This window comes from Sinocyclocheilus grahami, unplaced genomic scaffold (assembly GCF_001515645.1).
Source record: "Sinocyclocheilus grahami isolate Dianchi unplaced genomic scaffold, SAMN03320097.WGS_v1.1 scaffold118.1, whole genome shotgun sequence".
Taxonomy (NCBI): Eukaryota; Metazoa; Chordata; class Actinopteri; order Cypriniformes; family Cyprinidae; genus Sinocyclocheilus; species Sinocyclocheilus grahami.
In genome coordinates this window covers 1,466,257-1,490,053 of record NW_015505297.1, presented here as the reverse complement: position 1 = coordinate 1,490,053, position 23,797 = coordinate 1,466,257, and the positions used below count along the sequence as shown (strand labels likewise).

Genomic DNA, 23,797 nt, shown 5'->3' with positions numbered 1-23,797 from the left:
TCTCTCGCTCTTGTTTTCTCACTGGTTTTGGCCATCTCTCGGCTATCCATCATATATCTCACATCTCATTGTCATTCTGTTTTTGTTCAGGAGCCAAACTCCTTTTTGTTTCATCTGTCTGGCCCATTCACATTTCTGGTAATCAGAACCATAGTCCTGCTCCAGGAGTCCCATCGTCCCACAAGCCCAGGAAGGAGCCACTTGCCTGGGGTGAACTCTGGCGGTTTGGTTGTACTTATTCACATTCCATGGCACATTTTTTGTTTGAGTTTGGAATCTCGCTGAAATGTGGGCCAAAGAGTACACTGAATCCACAACATCTTTCTAGCTTTCCTTGTTTTTTCCACTTTCTACTTGTGTCCTCAGCATTTTACAGCTTCCCAGAAAACAGTGCCCAGCTTTTCCCAAATTTAAAACCCATTACTGAATCTTAGCCAGTGGCTAAATCAACCTCGTGTTCCCATGTTGTCTGCACGATAATCAGATATATGTAATATTCTCCAAGGAAGTTTAGAGCAAGGATGAGTCATAGCTAGTGCAGGTTTAAATCAGAGCGCTTCATTCACACCCCTGAACGTCTGCGTCGTTGTCTTTTTAAAGGTTGCTCATTCACACACTTTTGCTGGATCCGCTATAGTCAGGAGGACTCCTGCTGGTTAGTATGGGGAATTGCAGGCTGCTTCGTGGATTTGGGTTTTTGCTCCGAGTTAATTGCGTTCTTACTTGATTTGAGCTCTTGAATAGTCTATTGACTATTCCCTTTTTTACTTAATCTAAATCAGCGTCAAAAGTAGTCACATCGCATCGATATTTCCCACATATCTCTGAAACACGCAGGCACCACCAACCAAGATACCTCTTTATTGATTATTGGTTCAGATGAACAAAACAGCTCCCTTCACGTTAACCCCCTTAAATGGCACCAAAGTCAACATGAAATCAAAATTGATTGTATTTACTTTAATAATGCACAGACCTAGATTAATTTTGAGATTCATCACCGCTTGTGATATTTCATTTCTTTGCATTCATCATCATTTTCAGTATCGTCACAAAGACTTCAAAAGGAAGTTTTTACAGCAGTGCCATAAAACCATTTCTTGGTTCTCAAAATAACCTTTCAGTGAATAGTTCTTAAAATAACCTTTTTTTTTTCTTAGTGTGAATACCATTTTAATAATCTGAAGAACCTTTCTTCCACTTTTCACAGGCTGTTGTGCAAAGCAAATGTTAAAGGTGGGGTAAGCAATTTCTGGTAGCCAATGTTGACATTTGAAATCACCAAAACAAACATGCCCCTACCCCAAAAGTGTCTCGCCCCTATTTTAATAGCTCCGCCCCACACCCAGGCAACGATTAGTACTGTGAAACAAAGCAAAACCAATGTTACACCGTGTGAGTGGCGCGTTGTGACAAAATACTATAGAACTCATTATAATCAGTGATGCTGTCTACACCATATAGATATATATATATATATATACATATGTATGGTCTACACTGGATGCGGCGCGGCGTGACACGACAAATCCCAGACAGAAAACTGCTGTTGCGTTCTGTTTATGACATATTGACCCTGTAAGAGCCATTTTTGTCTTTACTTTGAATTATGCATGTGTATGCCCAGTAGGAGTCACTCTTGGGTGATTGTTCACAGAATATAGGTGGGAACCTTCCTTCAGGTGACAGGTGTTGCTGGAGGGATGGTGCACACAGTTTTTTGACCGCTATGCTAGGCTGTTTGTACCACGCTATGCAAGTCGTTGTAAAGGTGAAGGACAGGTGGATTTGTTGACTGTTCGTTTGGATTCTAGCCTACATGGAAATGAAGACCAGTAACGGTAAAATAAATCTACAACAATGAGCATTTTAACATCTTGTTTGGACATTCCAGTTAATAGTAATCCAAGCGTGCGTGTCCATTTACAAGCACCGTCCAGCATCCCTCAGCTGCTTAAAGTATTAGACTTGGCCGCTTACAGACGCACATTTCAAATGATTTTCAACGGTCGCTTTGTCGCGTCCAGTGTACTAGACAGACTTTAGCTGTTGCGGCGCAGACATGGTGTTACTCACCTATCGAGAAGAAACAAAGCAACCTCGGCGTCCGATCGCAGGCCTTCCGCTCCTTGAGTTCTCTCCAGCGCTGGATAAGGGGGTTATCCAGCGTCCTACTTCTTGCCTTAAGCCTTCTTTTGTTCCGTAGAAGTTTTTATCCGCCATCTCTATCTTTCTATCGCTCGGCTCGCTAATGTCTGTCCTGTGCACTGTACGCTCTCTCCTCCACATCATGAGTAGACACGCCCCTTAATGCTGATTGGCTACAAGTTTGTTTTGCTACTCGGCCCGAATCAGTTTTCTAAAGCGTTTTTGAAAAACCGCTTACCCCACCTTTAATGGTTGTTAAAGGTTCTTCATGGAGCCATTGATGCGAAAAAAATTAGCTTTATGTTTTAAGTGAAGAGTTGAATTTGCTTATAAATGCATCATTTTATGGAAGTACACTTTTAAAAATAAAGGTTCTAAAAGGAGGTTTTCACACCAGTGCCATTGAAGAACCATTTTTTTTGGTTCCCCAAGTTCTTAAGAGAACCTGTTTTTCTTAATATGTGTGAATACCATTTTAATAATAAACCTTTTTTATTGGAAAGGTTCTATGAATGTTAAAGGTTCTTCATGGAACTATCAATGCCTTTGCTTTTAAGTGTGAATTGTTGACTTTAATGGCAGATGCTCCAAAGACCAACTTTTAAAACTCATTACCTGCGTTGACCACACCAGACAGCGAGTCTAATGTATTGCAGCCTGTTTGCTAATGGCAGCCGCCAGTCCTGGCACAGATGTTGAACCATAGAAGAGAGTAGTGCCACCCAAACTCCCTGTTCCTTCATGGTGATTAATGAAACCCCAGCTCACCAAGCTCCTCTCTCAGCCTCCATGGACTGCTTCGGTCTCTCAGGTCCCTGCTGTATTTTTTTCACGCTGTAAGATTTATAACAGAGTGTAGTGCATATTTATGAAGTGCACTTGTGGCTTGTTTTCTTACATTTACTGTCTGTGGCTCTGGATATTAATTATACGTCACTCACTCCCTCTGCTGCAGCTGTCGCTGCCCTTATGGACGTACACCAGCCTCATAATTTAAGCAAAACGCTCCAGTTCTGCAGGAAGTAGGTCTAAGCAGCCAACTTGTACTTGCCAGAGTACTTGTGGTGAATGTTAACATTTAATTTGTTTCTTTAAAAGGACTTTATATTTCCTACTGTATGCTAATGTTTATTTAATATGCATATATCAGCTGTCCATGTTAGGTTCCATCCCTACTGAAGGCTTTCTACTGAAACCCATCGGCTACTTACCTAGATGTACTCAATGCACACCCATATCTGCATACCAATTCTAGTAGTATACAAGATAGTTGAAGATTACTACCCCAAATCAAGGTTCGCTGAATACATTGAAAAACCATCTAGGTGTCTAGATAGTGTACAGTTTTTCTAAATGTACATTCACACAAATGCTTGTGCTACATAAATTTTAGAGCAGTGTTTAATGTTAAGTGATTATGAATTTTAAGGCCCCTTTAGCTAGATGCTATCGGTTGTGTACAATACTGTGGTATCAAGAAAAATTTCTGATGGTGTAGTGCACCCTAGTACTGGCATATAGTCTACTTCCTTAAAAACAATTATTCACCCCATGCCATTCCAAACCTTTATGGCTGGCTGGCTGACTTCAGAAAACAAGATATTATGGCTAAAACAACATTGAAACCCATTGACTTTCATTGTAAACAGTTCAAAATATATTTATAGTTCTACATATAAAGTCATACAAGTTTGGAATGACATGATGGTGCCATAATTTTATTTTTAGGTTGAGCTATCCTTTTGGAACACCTGATATATGTGAAATATGTTTAGGAATTTACCTATCCACTTGATCTATTTTCACCCTACATACTTTTAGGTCATAGTAGTAAAACTGTGAAATGGAATGTCATTTGGGTCCAGGGTTCTTTAGTTCCCAGCGTTCTTCAAAATATCATCTTTTGGGTTCTGCAGAGTTCATTTTATGTGAACAGTCCCTTTAACGTCCATTCATTTGGTATGAATATGTGACCGGATCATGTACCTTTAGCCTGTCATAACTGCAAAATAAACCCCTTCAGGATGGTACAATACCAAGTCACTACATTAACCCATTACATGCAGCTGTGTTCAGTTTAACAGAATGAAAGTGGGTCAAAATGCCATTCAGTTAGACTTCTCCTACCGTTTTTCTCTCAGTTCGAATTTGGTGTTGGAATTTTAAACCGTGATGAGATTCCTCATTGCCACTCCCTCTGCCTGCTGCAAGGATTTGCTCTAAATTTCATCTGACATAGTGAAGACTGCCTGTGATGTAACACGTTTTAATGAGAGCTGCGCTCTTTTTGACGTGGCGCGTCTGACTGCCGTGGTTTCTGCTGCCGGGAGACGTTTTGGTCTGTTGCCCTTTCCATCAATGGGGCAGGCAATGGGGGGAGGAGCCCCTTAGCGTGTTATTCCGATGTGACGAGCAGAGATGACACGGGCAGAAAATAACCTTCCATTTCAGCCCCAACCAAACCCCCTTTAACGTCTGATGGAACCAGCCAATCGCGGCTGGCTCTGTTGCTAGGTAATAGCTCTGCCGCACCCGTGCCTAAGTATGTTAATATGTGACGACTGCATACCACGAGGCGAGATGAGAGATCTTACGGATGTGAGTGTTTTGGGGGATTGTCTACAGTGAGGGAGAGCGGCCGAGATGATGAGGAAAACATGCAAAGGCCAACAGGCAGAATTATAAGGGATAGCCAGTGATGAGAATGAATCATCGTGGTCAGATTCAGTTGGTTGGTTTGGTTTCCTCAGCAGGTGGTGGTTGTACAAAAACAAGCTGTCGTCCATTTAGTGAACAGGTCACATTAAAAAGAAAGATCAAACTCTCTTGTTATTTGCGTTTGACTCTTAAGATGCCGTCACATTTGCTGAATTTTTTTGGGGGTAAAAAAAAAGGTACTTTTATTCAGCAAGGATGCATTAAATTATGACAATAAAAAGATTTATGATGTACAAAGGATTTCTATTTCAAATAATTGCTGTTCTTTAAAGCTTTCTGTTCATCAAATAATCCAGAAAAAAATGCATCAGTTTCTACAAAAAAAACAACAACAAAAAAACAGCAACAGCTATTTTCAACATTAATAATAAGAAATGTTTCTTGAGCAACAATTTTTTTTTGAGCATCAAATCTTGAAAAAGATTTTTGGTTGAAAAGACCATTGTCTATTGTCAATAGTATAGTGATCCACAAAGCACAGCTCATAAACCATACAGCTTTTTATTGGTCCAAGTGAATTCATGTGACCAACTTGAACCTGATGCAAAATCTTTTGCCCATGAGTGAAATTCCTGATTGCGCAAATTCCAATTCCGATTTCTACTGTGAAAATTTGCCAAACAACGGGAACTGACCACACCTTTGCTCCTTTGTTCCTAACAGTCTTTTAAATGACTTTATTTTATTTATTTTTTTTAAACATCTGAATTTTGCAGCATCATTATTTCAGTATTTTTAGTGTTGCATGATCCTTCAGAAATCATTCTAATATGCTGATTTGCAGCTCAAGAAACATTTCCGATTATCATCAATGTTGAAAATGCTTGAAGGGGTGCAGATTGTGTTTATGGGGTGCAGTCTAATATGTTAATACTTCGTTTTTTTTAAAAACGCATTATTTTTCACATGATTTACCTTTATTCCACACCACTCTGTCCCTTCTCTGAGAAACACGCTGATCATTTCCTTCTTGTATGAAGCCCCCCCCTCAGAAATAGGCGATGGGCTCTGATTGGTTAGCTAGCCCAGTGTGTTGTAATTGGCTAAACCGCCTCTAGTGCGCGTCTAAGCGCCCCTCACCTCAGCGGCATGTGCTATGGTTGTATTGTAAATAGGGCTGAACGATTTTGGAAAATAATCTAATTGCGATAATTTTTTTACCAATATTGGGATTGCGATTTAATATGCAATAATTTTTTTAAAAGCTCTTTATGTTCTGTATTATTCATCAAAGACAAGCTATAAATCATTGTATAGTATGACCAACACACTATTAGATAGATTAAACATAAATGTTCTTTTCTGTAGGCCAGGCCTATATGTTGCGATGCAATTAGGTGATGCATGAATTGATATGAATGACATTTTTATTTAACAACTACAATCACAGTATATTGACTGATTTGTTGAACTTCCAACCTTGTAAGCATGTAATAATTATGACAACATAAAGCACTGACAAATAAGCACAAATAAGCCTGGTGTAAACATCAATATGAAAGTCAGTAACAAATCACACAAACTAAAGTAGATTGCAGAAATATAAAAACAAATCTGTTGCTTTACCACACTACTTCAGGTTATTCACAGTCACTGTAATAAACATATGTAAACATGTGGATTGCATTTTTTAAACACTGTCTGTTAACTTTTGACCAGTGGTTCTCAAACTTTTTTGGTCGCGCCCCCCCTTTAAACCTATAAAAAAAATCTGGCTCCCCCCTTTCCCGAATCCCCATCCCACCTCAGACTAGCAAATAATTTCACTAAACATTATGAAAAAATTAATGCTTTTTTTAATTTAAAAAACCTACAGGGAAAAAAACACCTGCATCACTTGAAACATTGAAAAATAGCATAGAGAGAATAACTGTTATTATTATTATTCTCTCTCTGTTATTTATTAATTTTTTGTGGGTTTCTTGCCGTCCGCTAAGGCATAGGACACACACACAGGCTTTCCTCCTCACCAATGACATTAAACACGTGTCTACACCGGACGCGAGCGGCAAAATACCATTATAATCAGTGACGCTGTGTACAATGGATGCGGCACGACCATAGACTGTATAGGGCGCGGCACGAAAAACCCAGACATTAAACTGATGCCTTGTTCTATTTATGACGTACTGACACAAAGTTAAAATGATTTGCAACGGTCTTGATTTGCTTTGTCGCATCCAGTGTAGAGTTGTTGTGGCGCGACGCACAACTGTAGCATCCGATATAGACGCATCACTTGAAACATTGAAAAATAGCATAGAGAGAACAACTGTTATTATTATTATTCTCTCTCTGTTATTTATTAATTTTTTGTGGGTTTCTTGCCGTCCGCTAAGGCATAGGACACACACACAGGCTTTCCTCCTCACCAATGACATTAAACACGTGTCTACACCGGACGCGAGCGGCAAAATACCATTATAATCAGTGACGCTGTGTACAATGGATGCGGCACGACCATAGACTGTATAGGGCGCGGCACGAAAAACCCAGACATTAAACTGATGCCTTGTTCTATTTATGACGTACTGACACAAAGTTAAAATGATTTGCAACGGTCTTGATTTGCTTTGTCGCATCCAGTGTAGAGTTGTTGTGGCGCGACGCACAACTGTAGCATCCGATATAGACACGGCGAGTGAAGCCGAGAGAAAAATAGGCCTTGTCATATTTTCTGCATTTAGCTTTTATATGACCAGCACCTGCCTGGGTCTGTGCGACTTCATCTATGGCTTTTCTCTTCGCTTTCACAAACCGATCCATCTCCCATTCTAAGTTACGTCCTTTGGCTGTTTACCGTTTTATTTCTTTTCTTTATCTGCTGATGGCCCGCGCTCGATTTGAAGCAGCGCTGCTTAGACTGATGGGTGTGTGTCATCAAAGTACTGAGAGAGCTATAAGAGAGCGCGGACGTCTCCTTATGCTTTCTCTCGCCGTACTTTGACGTCTCCACCGATCGATATTCAAGTCGCACACACCTCTTTACTCTCGTGTGTCACGTGACCGAGTGTAATTGCAACCTCTGCGATTTGAAAAATCGCGATTTTTCATATTGCGATATTATCGCAAATGCAATTAATCGTTCAGCCCTAATTGTAAAACAAAGGCGTCGTTAATATCGCTTATCAGTTTGAGCCCGATTGAGAAGCAGAACCTGTGCAAGCACGGCTCTTAATGGTAGGCCTATGTTTTTTGTTTGTTGTTGTCTTATACTTTTAGATACGCTGTTATTTGTAAATTATGATGCTTATGTTAGCTTTTAATATATGGTTTTATCCTGATTAAAGCTTTAATAAAGTACGGCAACTGCACGAGCGTCCATGTTTAACGCTTCTCATAGCTATGTGAAAATAAGTGTATAATTGTAACTGGAGCTGAGCTGAGAGAGATGCAGAGCAGGGTGATGCGAGGAACAGTATTAAGAACCGCTGCTTTAGAACATTGATTTTGAAACTTGTGAATCCATTAGAATCGTTAGAAGACAGAATCGCGATTCATATATGAATAGATTTTTACGTGCACCTCTAGTTTTCTCTTCCTCTTCTCTAAAGCAGCGCAGCATGGCCTAGCCCCCTTTGCTGCCTTTTCCCGGGGACGGGGTTTATCTGGGTTTGTGATATCACGAACCCAGGAAGTAAGTTGTTGTAGTCCCTGCCAGCCGTTTTTGTAGGCATTAAACAGCCAGAATTTTAAAAGACGATATCTCCATTTGCATTGAACTTTCAGCTTCGTAACTTTGCAGATATTGTTTATGTCAAACAACAACATTACCCACTAACTAACGTTAAAAAAGTTAAATCACAATGAACCACCCCTTTAATATTTTTTGTGGGAACCATGATCATTTTTCTTTTGACTGTAAAGTTCAAAATAACTGCATTTATTTTAAATAGAAATATGATGTATCATTATAAATGTCTTTACTGTCACTTTTGATCAGTTTAATGCATACTCGATAAAAATCCTACTGACCTCAAACCTTTGAATAGTGGTGTACACAGTGCTCAAAATGCTAATTTTATGCATGGAATTCCCAGATGAATTGGATTAAAAATCCACCACTTGGCACTGGCAGGAATTAATCATGCATTGTAGTTAGGCCATGTGACAACGGTGTTGCATTCTACTGTTTGAAACGTCTGTAACTGAGTACTGTTTCACATACTACTTTTAAAATTAGTATAAAGCAGGATGAATTTAGATAAGTTGGGTATTTTGCCTTTCATTTCATTTACTGTATGCACAGTATGGTAGTATTCTATTCCTATTTGTAATATTTTTGCTATTATTTTGATTTTTTTTCAGTGTTAACTTGGTTATGTGACTTTTCCAATGATATCATGCAAGGTCCTCAGGAGCTCTTTCAGTTTGTGGACTTGCATGTGTCCTATCCTGGTGCACATACATCAGCCCTGCTGTTGAGATGCAGTGGTGTTGCAGCAGCAGGCAGTGACGGGCGGCTTGTCAGAGTGATAGCCACCAGAACAAACACACACACACACACACACGTGTATGTGCTTGCATTAATATGCATGAACCCTGCACACATCACATGCCCCTGGTTGTTATTTGGGGAAAAAGACCTTTCCATTAATCAAAAAATGCATGAGCTTTGTATTAAGTGGGATAAATATTAATGAGGAAGTGTGGTCTGGGATGTGCGGCTGTAGTTTAATAACAAGCGTATGTGTGCTGGTGTTCGCTGAGGAGGATGCTGGGAAGGCCGGCAGGGTACAGGCCAGTGAGCAGAATACTAATGCGGCTGCATACCTTTGTTCTTTTCCAGCCCTCACGTATCTCTGGAGTCATTCACATGCAGTCAAGCGCACTGGAAGAGCAGGAGAGGAGATTGTTGGCTGTGGACGCACTAGAATCACATTCTTGTCCCTTCGTAGAGCACATGAATAGCACTGGATTTGCTATCACATGCACAGATGTTATTACCTTTTGTGGGGCCAGCACTACTGTAATCAAACTTTTGAACAGTAGTGCAATGTTGCTTGAATGATAATTAATAATATATATTATTCATATAATGAATATGATCATTAAAATTTAAATATGAATAATAATTGTGTATATATAATGTTTATATCCTAGGTCATATCTCCCATAAATGTACATTTCAGGGACATGACACTCAGGTGAACAACGTGATCATAAACTAAATTACTGCCTTGATTTAACCAGTGCACATATCCTTTGCTAGCGATCTTGTGAAAGGACACTTTGTGAAGGGTTTCAGTTCATTCACTTGTTTTCAGAACAACCTTTGGAGTAGCTGTATTGACCAATCAGGATCCAGAACTGGAACTATTCGTTTTATAATTGTGCATATACATATGAAAAGTGTGCAATGCAACATTTTTAGCACATTTTATCGTGCAAATATGACTTTGCATGAACTTCTTGTATGTTCACGAATGATGTTTGCGCTCAGTAGTCTGCATGTGCGTTCTCTCCTCCTCTCCCCGCTGTAGCCGGGTCTTTTCCAGGGGGAGTTTCACCACATTAGTGGACTCCAGTCTAAATGTCACCCACTACTAAAAGACAACTCCTTGCTGCACCAGCAAGGAGCCCCTGCGCTGACCTTGATCCTGCAGAAATGTCATGGTATCCAACCCACTTTGATATTACTCTGGAGCGAAGGGACTACATTTGCACTTGAAGACTCTTGCCATTAAATATCCCTCCCAAACAACCATGTGTTGAACTTTGTTTGTTTGGCTTTGAATGACCCTTATGTTACTTTTACTCTCTGTTATTTGTCTTTGTATTACACACTGGTGGTTACAATGACTTGCAGACTCGTTGTGTTCAGTGAGACAACAAGCGACTCTTTACATAGACGTTGCCAATAAAGAGTCATTTCTATTTTATACAAATAGGTTTCCTTATGTCAACTGCACACAGTTGATAACATAACAGACTGGCATTAGCATGTTGACAGTTGAACACCTGCAAATCTAACTAAAGTGTTGTCATTTTTTCTTTATATATCATTGTCTGAGCATCAGACAATGGAACATCTTTATGCTCTTAAGCTCACAGGTGATTTCAATAGAGATTACCTAAAAAGGACACATTAATCTGATCAAAAGTCTTGATCAGAAGATTTCACATTGTTTCAATTTTTTATTTCAAATAAATGCTGTTCTTTTTAACATTCTATTCATCAAAGAATCTTTGTCAGTTTCCACAAAAATATTAAGCAGCACAACATGTATTTTCATCATTGATAATAAAAAGAAATGTTTCTTGAGCAGCAAATCAGCGTTAGAATGATTTCTGAAGGATCATTTGAGACTGAACACAGGAGTAATGATTCTGAAAATTCAGCTTTGCAATGCAGGAATAAATTTCATTTTAAAATCTATTCAAGTAGAAAGCCATTATTTCAAGTAGTAATAATATTTTACTATATGTGACCCTGGACCACAAAACCAGTCTTAAGTTGCACGGGGATATTTGTAGCAATAGCCAAAAATACATTGTATGGGTCAAAATTATCGCTTTTTCTTTTATGCCAAAAATCATTAGGATATTAAGTAAAGATCATGTTCCATGAAGATATTTAGTAAATTTCCTAGTACTGTAAATATATCAAAACTTAATTTTTGTTTAGTAATATGCATTGCTAAAGACTTCATTTGGACAACTTTAAAGGCAATTTTCTCAATATTTTGATATTTTTGCGCCCTCAGATTCCAGATTTTCAAATAGTTGTATCTCAGTGAAATATAAAATTGTCCTATCCTAACAAACCGTACATCAATGGAAAGCTTATTTCGTCAGCTTTCAGATGATGCATAAATCTCAATTTTGAAAAATTGACACTTAAGACTGGTTTTGTGGTCCAGGGTCACATATTACTGTTTTACTGTGGTTTTGATCAAATAAATGCAACCTTGGTGAACGTGAGAGACTTCTTTCAAAAACAAAATCGGTAACACTTTATTTTAAGGTGTCCTTATTACAAGTTACATGTACTTACTATTATCATAACAATTAATTATGCATAATTACATGCAAGTAACCCTAAGTCAAACCCAAATCCTAACCATATAGTAAGTACATGTAGCTAAATAATGTTACTCGGTACTTATATATATAATTACACTGTACCAAGGACACCTTAAAATAAAGTGTAACCACACAATCTTACTGACCTCAAACTTTTCAGCAGTAGTATTGATTGTATTTTGGATGGAAAATGTGTCTTAATTACTTTGTCTTTGTAACATGAATGCTCTGCTGCCTAGGATTTTGGCCTCAGTCTTTAGACAACAGCATAAGTTTGGTTTTGGAAGAGAGTTAAAATGTCTGTTCTGGAAGAACATGAAAAAACGCTAGTTATGTGCACACATTGTGACTGAAACCTTGAGGGATTGTAAGAGGAGTAATTCAGAGGAGGGTTGCATCATTCTGGTGTTGGATTCAGCACTGTCCTCCTCTCTGATTCTCTCCTTTAGGCCCAAATGTTTTCTGTCCTGTAAAATTGCTTTTAAATTACATTTCTAGGTTTCTCCCTCGATTTCTTACACTATCTCTGGAGGAGAGGAAATAAATATCCATTTGGAATATCCAATTTCATCTACTTCTGCGCTATGGACACTGACAGTGAGCTGGACACAACATTCAGGTCTTTGACCCTCACTGTTCCCCACTGTAAAGATTAGGGCTGTCAATTTAACCTATACATTTTTTGCTGTTAATTATATAGAAATAAAAATGTGATTAAAAATGCCAAACCATGCCTACCAGGAATTATCTATTGGGCTTTTCCCAAGAAATATTGACATGTGCAAAAAACTAATCAGAATATCATTAGTAATTAATCTGATTAAAAAATGTGGATTGATCGACAGCCCTAATGAAGATGCATAGTTGCCATCCTAAAATAAAATCTGTAATTATTTGATAGGATTCTCATGCAGCATTTCTATTTGAAGCACATTTACACTTCTGAAAACATAATCATCCGAAAAGCGGGTATGATGAAGAGTGTTAAGGGAAGCAGGGCACCCTGTACAAATCATGATAAATGGGTGCAGACGATCCGCGCTCACCCATGCTGTGTCGCCAGAGCGTCACGGTGCAGCCTCGGGCATCAGGTGGCTGGTTTTAAATGGTGAGGGCCGAGGCCACATCTGTTGCGGCTGGTCTGGTGCAGAGAACCAGTGATGCTCGGGTCTGTGTGTGCGAGATGACATTTAGATGAGCGGGGGTTTACCCAGCAGCTGTGCAGACGCTGGTTGGCATGATGGATGATGGGTCCTGTTGCCTAATGTACAGGACAGAAAAATAGTTGTGTGCTGTTTCTCGAATGCTTGTGTGGATTTTTGCAGGAGGCAGTGGCTCCGTTCTAAACCAGAATCATCTGTAGTTTGGTTATCTTGTGTGTTTGTTTCTATTACAGCTTTGTGTTTACCAGAGACAAATGCACAAGCTTAATTCTGATGTATACCAACTGTATAGTATGCAGTATACAGTGTATACTGCAAATTCAGTATACAGCAGTTTTTTAAGCAGTATTATGCTGTTGTCATATGACCTCACTATGAAATTTATTCCATGTGTGCCTGGAAATTAATTTGGTTCTTTTTTTTTAACCCAGTTTGGGTAAAAAAATTAAATTAAATTAAATAAACTGTCAAATAATTAATCACATTTTAGAATGTTATCAGTTGATATCGCTTCTGGTTCATTTATCACATTAGAAATAGTGGTCTAGTTATGCGTTCGAGTATTGTAAATTACAAACATTTGACATCCATACAAATATTGTATTCAGTATACAGTACATAATTACATACTGCAAAAAGTATAAGTAGTATGCATTCCAGACCTATATAGTCTGGAAGAGGAAGACTGTATGGGTTTGGATTCCTACTACCATATTACTACTACTATTTTTGCAGTCTGCAGTATGTATAGTCTTAGGTGCATGTGGATAGTCTTGTGTATGCTTTTCGATACATAATACTTATACAATTTTTGCAATATTTGTAGTATGTATAGTCTTGGATATCGTCTTGCTCTTATAAACTATATGATTTTGGATGTATACTACCATACTACTGTTATTTTTGCCGTATGCTGTATGTATAATCTTGGATTTCATCTTCCTCTTCTAGACTGTACGAGTCTGGATGCATACTACCATACTACTCATACTATTTCTGCAGTGTGTATGGTCTTACGTGCATATGTATAGTATCATATATTTCCCGGCTGTACTATTAGACTGTATGGGTTTGGAATGCATACTGCTCATACTAGTTCATACAATTACTATTATAGCAGTGTGTATATTCTATATAGTGTAGAATTTTATGTCTTGATGCAAGTGTATACATTACACATACTGCACAAAAAGTATGAGTCGTATGGTAGCATGCATTCCAAACTCTGCAGTCTAAAAGAGGATGACTACACAAGTTTGGATGCATACTACCATATACTGTTTTACTCATATTAAATCCTCTCCCATGTCCTCATGGGATAGTAAAGTGTCAATTAGATGCACACTTCAGAATCTCGCCAGAAGTAGTGAGTCATCTGTGTACTGATTACATTGTACTGATTGTATGTGATTGGTATGGGTTTAGAATGCATACTACTATACTACTCATGCTTTTTTTCCCGTATGTGTTTTAGAATGAATTTGGAACAGGATACATACATTTTACTCTTGACTATATCTGCCACATAACAATATGCTAGTACACAGTTCAAAGCATTAGTTGCATGCACAGTCATATGGATAGTCTTCTGTATGGGTTTGGAATGCTCGCTACTTATACTAGTTCATACTACTAATATTTTTGTAGAATGTATGTTGTGTACAGCAGTGGTCTCCAACCTTTTTTGTACACCACGGACCGGTTACATTTGAAAAATATTCTCACAGACCGGCTGGATGGGGGGGGGGGTATATAACCTAGTGTGTGTGTGTATATATAGTATTATAATAGCATTATATAGTGGTTCAACGCATTATATTGTGGGTTTTTTGAGTCACAGATTGAACTATTTTTCGGATAAGCAAGAAAAAAAATATTTAAAGCACAGAGAATGACAATGCCGTGAAGGGTTTTTGACATAGGCTAATTTTATGTGTAGGCCTATGTATGTGCAAGAGCACGTGAGTAACGAATTGAGCTCTCTTTCGTTTCTTCTTGTGGTTTCAAATTGCTTGTATGTGTAAATTGGCAGATGAATCTGCGAATCACGTGCGTGCCGAACGGCAGGGTCTCATCCGTACGTATTACGGATCAACTGTGATCCGTTTAACTCAATATGTGACATCAGAGCAATCTTTCATTTACTTATTTAACATGAAATTGTCAAATTGCTACTCCATATCAATTGCATACAAAGAAAATACAGAATAATTAGAACAATCATTAACATAAATAACAGTGTCGTATCTATACACATTTTTCCCAGAACACTCTTGCGACCTGGTAGCAATTCTTCCACGGCCTGGTAGTGGGTCGCGACCCGGTGGTTGGGGACCTCTGGTGTACAGTATGCATTTCTTGAAACATTTTGAAGGTACCATGTATTTTTATTTGTTTATTTTGTGTTTAATTGTCTATTTTGTTAAATAACGATTATGTCTTTCATTGAAACAGTGCACGGTCACCTTTATAAATATAGTCAGCATTCCGAAGCCCTGCTGTTTTTTTGTTACCCTGGTCTCCCTTGCTCCACGTGAGGTGCACCACACTGCAGTGAATAACCCACCTGCCCCTGACATTTCACTCTTCCTCTAACAAATAGTATCTCTTCACCAGACCGCACGTTTGAAGCTCTTTCGGCTTCCTCCCGCCACATTACTGCAGCCCACTGTTGCTTTTCCTGAGGAATTGAGGTGAGAACAGTGGGAAACCTGGCCCTTCCTCCACCATTTGCTTTCCAGTCTCCTTTCACCTGTTCAGAAAGAGGTTTTTCCCCTTTCGTTCCTGCTCCAGATCTGCTGTGACAGACAAATGAAGCCCAACACGGAGTGCTCTGATTGGACGGATGAGGAAAACACATCTTTTTCGTTCTTTGTTCTATATTTGGTACGAAGCTTTGCAGCTTTTGGATGATGAATCGTTCTTCTCTCTGTACTCTTCAGAAAGAGCGATTCTCCAAGCTTGAGGTTTGGCGTCTCGTCGAGTTAAACCTCAGATGATGTCTAGATCTAGATGATAAACCGAAAATGTGGCACACATTGATAAAACACTCTTTTTCTCTTGCAGCTGACAGAAAGTCGATATTCAAGTTGGAAAATACATGGAATGTGTAACTATTATGCCTGACGATCTGACAGGTGTCACCTATTGATTATGTTTTCATATTGGCATGCAAACAACCCTCCAAATTATTGGAACGGAGGGGGAAAAAAATCCATATTTAGTTTGGCAGCGCATCGAAAGGACATCCGTGCTCATTTTAGAATGATTCATATTACCGTACACACACAAACACGGTGCTCATTAAACGCCGTGCTCAGAAATATCTTCTCTCTTCGTTGAAGGAGACATTAGCATCGCGTGACCTCTAGCAGGGCATTCTCCTTCCTTGCCTTTCCGTATCTACACCCTAATCAATTTGAGCGAGATCAAAAAGCCCGACATCTCCCTCTTCAAATGGATTAGCTCCTTTTGTGGCATCTTAAGGCTGATTTGAGGGAAGCGTGCTGTGTGGAATACATGAGGACAACTGCCGCCCCATGCAGCACTGCTCTCGCCTTCATGTTTATTTATTGCAAAGCCCCTAAAAGGCAAAAAAAAGCACCTGTTTCCCTTCCTGGCTTCCTGTCAGCAAATGAAACCAAGGGACAGAAAGGCTGCTCTGATGAGACAGATGTCTAATACATCTGCCTGTTGTGCATCTGTTGCCAAGCAATGGATCAAACACAACACTGTCTCGGGTTAACGCAGGCTTTCTAACATCAGACGGTTAACCTTGAGAGATTTCGGATGTTTCGTCTATATCATATCCGTCAATTAACCTTAACTGTCACTGTCCCACCTGTGGGATGCTTGGCGCTCTTTTTTGTTGTTGTCCTTTTTCTCTATCAAATCTTTAAGTAATCAACATGAATTATATATCATTTGAAAGCTTACAAGCCCAAGATTCATCCTGTGAAAACCATTTTGAAATCGGACATTGCGTTACCATGGAAATGGTACTTTAAAATCTTTTGGCGATCTCCTCCCCCTTAGTGGGCAGTGTCAAGTGTTATATTACAAAATGCATTACGGTCTTTTAGAATCAAACCTTTTTATAATCTTGACAACTGGAAAGGTCTGAGTCTCAGGATTCCATATTTGGTGGTTATTTTGAGATAGACATTTGACATTTGTGACAGAAAAATGCATTAAAAAAATTCAATGGAGTTTGGATGGCACCCGGTGGCTGTTTGTGGTGTGACGCCCTAAATAAAATCTCACAGGAACCTCAATTGTTTTCATATCAACTTCAAATTTGGAACGTAACTTATTTAGACATAAGGCTTTAATGTTATACCAATTTTAGATTAAAGCCTGTTATATAAAATATTTATATAAATAAAATAACATAAAATTAATATAGTGCATTTTATTTACAGTAAATTTAAACTTCTATAACGGTTTGATACTTTAATTCCAGATTTTCTTCTTTAAAAAGAGACCAACCTTATGTCTGTATTCCAAAGTGTTCATAAATGACAACAATTTAAGTTTGGATGGTGCACTTTCATGCTTGTGTTAAAAAATGGGGGGTGACAGTTAAGGGGTTAAGGGCAATTTATGAGACCTGTGATGTTTAGAGGCATCGTCTGTCAGTAATTCAGGAAGAGCAAGATGTTCTTATCAATAGTTAAAATCAATTTTATTGCATTTTACAATTCATAAACTGCTACCTGGTTTATATCCATGTTGCACTTTTTTCACTAATTGCTCTGTATTATTTTGTTCAGCTTATATTCTTTTATATATAATTTTTAAAAAAAAATTTTATTCAGTTTTGTGTTAAGTGGTTTTAAAATGATTATGATTTAATAATAAATCATAAAACTAATTATAAAGTAATTGGTATTTTATTTAATTTTTTTATTTTTATTTAGTTTTTATTTCTATTTGTTTATTTTAAAAATAGTAATTTTTGGTATAATTTTTGTATTGTTGATTATTCCTATGTAAAGCATTTTGAGTATTTTGCCTTTCTTTTGCTTTTCCTTTCTGCTTATAGAAAATATGGGTGGACAAAAAATATTGCTCGCAACTACTAATAAACCTAGGTTTTAACTTTTTTTTCTGTGAGTGTTGCTCATGCGTAAGTCGCTGCAACAAATTCTAGGTGTTATGGATATTTTCCAGTGCATTGCTGTGTGGTTGCTAGGGTACTCGGAGTTGTTCCTAGGTGCTTGCTTACTGGCACAAGTGCCTGATATATTATAGTCACTAGATATGGTTATGGTCCCTCATTCAGTACATGTTTACACAGCTGAGTTAAGGATGATCTGTGCCTGCTCAGAATTCTGTGTAAAGACGTAATGCTGCATAGAAGCCAGACTAAATAATGCCTACTCTGACCCACCTCAACCCCTAGTATACAGTGTACAGTATACAGTTGTAATTGCTGTGTAAATGCATTCATGACACCTCTGAGCAGCATTAAATAGTCTGTGTAAAGACACCTAAATGCCACTTCAGAAGTGATTCTGTGTCACCTTTGCAGTGTAATTGTTGCTTTAAGTTTGAATAGCTCTCCAAAACAAGCCATATTTTGAGGTACTATTCATGCATAATATCATTAAGGTTTGCTAATTAAGAATAGATCAGGGGTGTCCAAAGTGTGGCCCGTGGATGAATTTCAAACGGCCCACAGCTTGTCTATTAAAATATATTATATGTGGCCCGCCAAGCATAATTTACGAATAATGCAGTTTCACAATGTCAACACATTGTGACAGCACTAAATTTTAGGCGAACGAGAGCACGAGAATTCCTATAGCAGAAGAGTGCTACTTGTTTGAGCGCAGAGCAAGCTCAGAACAAATGCGTTTAGTCGCTGACTGATCTCGATCTCGCTGTGATGTTTGGTGCAGAGGTCTCTGATACAAACCACAGATGTCGCGGTGATTTAAACTAGTTGAAAGCCAGATGAAACCGCGCTGACATTCTCAACAGCACTGACACGGAAACGTGTCGGAAAACTTTTCAATCCACAAATCACCAACATTTTCAATGGATTTACTGCAGTAACACTAACTGTAGGCTAACTTTTGTATTGTGGCAGAAATGTAGGATATTTATACCAAATTTTGTTATATTATTAATGTAGACATATAGGCCTATTGAATGTAATGTAAGGGAGTAATGACATATAGGCCAAAATACAGATAGTTTTGTTCTAAGCAGTTTTGTGCATTTCTATTTATACAAAATAAATGTGTTAATAGACTAAATAATATAAAGCCATTATATATATTATAATTATTTTAAATTTAATTTATATTAAAACCCTTTTAAAACGAGGTTTTGCTACTGTCAACTCAAGCTACTGATATAGATATATATATGTATATGTATATGTATATGTGTATGTGTGTGTGTGTGTGTGTGTGTGTGTGTGTGTGTGTGTGTGTGTGTGTGTGTGTGTGTGTGTGTGTGTGTGTGTATCTGGCCCCCCGGTGTGTCCACATCACAGAATCTGGCCCCCTTTAAAAAAAAGTTGGGACACTCCTGAAATAGAGGTTTGTTCACATCAGTATTATCACATTCTGCAAGTTAAAAGCAACACATGCTTCATATTATTTTTAAATCTATGAATAAAGGAAATTATTCAGTTTGATAGTATCTCATATTCCTGTTTATATTGCGTAGGGAAAGACTGAACTTGCTATCCTGCACAGTTTTCTCTAACAGGCTCTCAGTGCCTGCGATGCATAATTGAGATTCTTCTGCCTTCTGTTCTTTGTGCAGAGGCAGAATGAATGGCTCTCTGTGTGTGAAGTGGAGTAAATGGATACGTTTCTGTGCACGTCGGAGTGTTGATGAGAGCGAGCACATAGTTGTTTGTTAACCGTTTCATGCCGCAGAGCCTCAGAAATCTCAGATGTGAAGGCTGGCGCTCTTTGCACACCATGTGCCCGGCTCTTGAGACTGGACACTGTCTGTCTTTCAGCTCTGACCTTTGTTTTGAACGCAGCTCTGAGAGCAGTTTCTGTCCCTCCCTCTCTATCTCTTTGTCTCTCTGTATCTCATTTCTTTTTCTTCCTTGTTCCAGTTTCCTACTCGTCCGTTCTCATTTTTACCATGCTTTGTATTTCCTTGCCATCTCTTCCTTGTTTAAATTTCCGTCTCCTCTTTGTTGTGCCACCAGTTTCTCTCTCTAAATAAGGTAATCAAGCTCAGCACTTTATTTTCCTCGGTATGCATTCTCACACGACAGGTTTCCTTTCTCTCTGTGGCTTTAAAAAAGAACATGGATCTTTAAAAAAAAAATAAAAAAAGCCTGTCCAAGGAGGTAAGAGCCAACCTGTGGGAAGAAGCAATCAGAGAAACACGAAACTCGTATTAACCCACAGGACGACATTTAGCACTCAGACCAACACTGATCCTGCTTCTAAAGACGGGAAGAATTTACATTTTAATGTATAAATATGTAGAATTTGAATATAAACAAATAAAAAAAATATATATTTTATTGTAGTATTGTTTAAATGATCGTTATGATAATTATTTCTGCAGCCCCGTCCACTTTAACATTTAATTGGTCAAATTCAGCTCATATCAAATTTTCATTGGCTGTGATTTTCATGTCACACAACATTTTTTGCATTCAGTGTATGGAACATTTGTGGGAACGTGCTAACTGGTTTAAAAAAAATGTCACAGTCCAAAAAAATCGTATTGGTCATAAATGCAGATGTGTTTTATTTATGCAAAATTGTATGTTTTATGTATTTTCCCTATCATTCTGAGGTGAAATATGACTTGAGCATGTTTTGGTGATTTACCTCATAAGATTTGCAAATCTGCAGCAGCTCATTAAGTGAACAGATTTTAACATCCTGTTTAAATAACCTCTTTTGCTCCCAGCATGTCAAGGAAAGTAGATGCGATCTGCTTAAAGAGTGTCTTTTGTAACGTTTTAAATTGGTTAGCATGATCTTGGCAAGCTGAACCCGTCTCAGGGTGATTAATTGCTGCAACATTAGACAAGCACTGCAGTGTTGGAGAAATGGCCTTCATAGTAACGTTAGATGAGCTGGCAACCCAAGACTGTGAAAACAGTCCAGACTAAAAGCCCTTGGCTAGAACCCGATAAACCCCTTCAGCTGAGGACACTCAGGCCCCTTCATTACAGTGCACTGACGTGCCAGTATAAATACATATTTCAGCTTCAATCTGAGCTGATTGGGGTTTTGCGCCTGATATTGTTCAAGTGAAATGTGGTGTAAACACTGAGCTGTTCAGACAGACAGCGGGGAGTGTGCGCAGAGGGCAGATTAACGGACGTCCTCCGGCAGCGTTTCACGCTCCTCGGAAGAATTAGGTGAACATCACTTGTAGACTACCTCAGCGTCCTTTAGCTGAACTCCATATGGTAATGCACAGTGCAGTTTTGGTACGCTGAATACTAAAGCGATACGTTGAAAATGTGGAATTTGGAGATAAACGCCTGATATCCAGTTGTTTTCTTGGAGCAGTTCCCAGATAAAACCAATGGTCAATAGATAGTGCACATTTTGGTATTTTTTAATTTTCATTGAGTAAATTGAGTAAAAATTGTGTAAACAACAAAAGAATTCACCTCGCACACCTAAAAAAAAAAAATTTCCTTTTGTGCAGAATTTTTAATATATAAATTTACTGAATGTTTTTTGCAGGCTATGGTGGCATGCATGCTTTTTCCTCTTTTTCACCCTTCATAAGAATAAATATTGTGTGAAATAAACATTTAAATTCACAGCAAATTTAAAATTGTTTCTATATTATGTAATTGTGTTATCGGCTTTAAAGGGTTAGTTCACCCAAAAATGAAAAATTAGCCCATAAATTACTCACCCTCAATGCACCCTAGGTGTATATGGCTTTCTTCTTTCAGACGAATCCAGTCAGAGTTATATAAAAAAATTGTCTTTGATCGTTCAAGCTGTTTAATGCCAGTCAGTGGGTTTTGCATTGCTTCAGTCCAAAAGAAGTTAAATAAAAAGCACCCATCCATAAAAAAAAGTGTCTCACACTGCTCTGGGGGGGTGAACAAAGGCCTCCTGTAGTGAATCGATGCGTTTTTGTAAGAAAAATAACCATATTTAAAACGTAATAATCAATTTAATCTAGCTTGCGCTCACTATTGTAAATGGAAGCAGTTCCGGGAGGATGGCGTATCAGGTCGGCTTTGCGCATGCACCGCTCAGGAGTGAGCGGAAACGCAGCGGAGAGATCAAAACAAAACAACCGTCACGAATTAGAAGTACAAAACGAGGATTTGGAAAGAAGAATGTCGGAGGATTTCGATATAAGCCAAGAGGAGACTGGTTTTCCTTTGCTAAAGTAAGGAAACTTTGCTTCCTTTGCTCCTGTTAACAAACGTTGGTTTTCACAAGACTCACCAGTGCATGCGTAACGCTGAACTCATACGTCATCAGTCCGGAGCGACTTCTGTGTACAACTGTTAAAGTGATTATTACGTTTTGAATATGGATATTTTTCTTACAAAAACGCATCGATTCGCAACAGGAGACCTTTGCTTACCCCCCCCCCCCAGAGCCGTGCGAGACACTTTTTTATGGATGGGTGCTTTTTATATCACTTCTTTTGGACTGAAGCAATGCAATTAAGTAATTTAAAGAGTAATTTATGGTCTAATTTTCATTTTTGGGTGAACTAACCCTTTAACATCAGCCAAATTTGAAACAAGGAAAATGAAACTTGGTTTTAAAAAAATTCTTAAATTGTTGCATAAGTGACAGTTTATGTAAGAATGTTTTTACAAATTATTTACACAGAGCAATGTTGAAAAACAAATGTGGTTATTTATTATTAAATAAGAATAATTCTAACACACACATTTGATTTGAATGTTTCCTCCCAGCTTGATCAAGCATGCTGAAAAATGATACTGAATTTGGCTTTGTGTATGAATGTACCTGATGTAACATTTTAAAAAATCTGATCTTTTGCTGTCTTTATAATTTCAGGAAAAGCCAGACGCCACCTAAAGCATCTGTTGCTCTTACTGGTAGTGTACAACCTGAAGAACCAGCTTTCATGAAGCCACAGAATGAACGGAAGAACCAGGCAGAACATATACATGTGGCATCTTCCAACTCGGCTGTCCAAAGAGCCAATGAGATGCTGCAGGATCCGGGATGGTTTAAAAATGAGATGAAGAGTCTACTGCAGGTGAGCACTTTAGAAATCAATACTGACTTTCACACTTTCACGCTCTGATAGTCCTGCTATGGGTTTAGTTACTAGAATGGATCTCTGCAGTGGCATTGGCCAAACCAATTACAACTTAAATTGCTTCTACTAATTTGTCGATATTCTCAAACAGGTCGATTGCTAAAAAGTGGCTTTGCACATCTAAATTTTATAATCAGCCTTTGTTATATTATATCTATCTATCTATCTATCCGCCTGTCTGTCTATCTATCTGTATATCTATCATACATGCATTCATGCATATGAATGTGTATCTATACAGTATATATATATATATATATATATATATATGTGTGTGTGTGTGTGTGTGTGTTTATACATTAAATATGTTTGTGGTCATTACTATGCTTTACAAATGGAAGGATCATTATGATGTGATTATTGTTTTATTCTCTTTTTAATTTACAGCGTGGTAGATGCAATCATCAGCCTGTGAGATCACAGATACACAATATTATCATGCTAATTTATTTAATTATTTACTTACTTAG

At 38.2% G+C, this 23,797-nt stretch overlaps 1 protein-coding gene across 1 annotated transcript in view; it reads left to right on the top strand.

Annotated features, from left to right (window-relative positions):
- Nucleotides 1-23,797, top strand: part of kiaa0586 (KIAA0586 ortholog) — a 119,270-nt gene that overhangs the window by 26,862 nt on the left and 68,611 nt on the right. Inside the window, exon 10 of the mRNA XM_016278171.1 lies at nt 23,060-23,264. Within this exon, the coding sequence (XP_016133657.1) occupies nt 23,060-23,264 (205 nt within the window). The remainder of the gene's footprint in view (nt 1-23,059; nt 23,265-23,797) is intronic.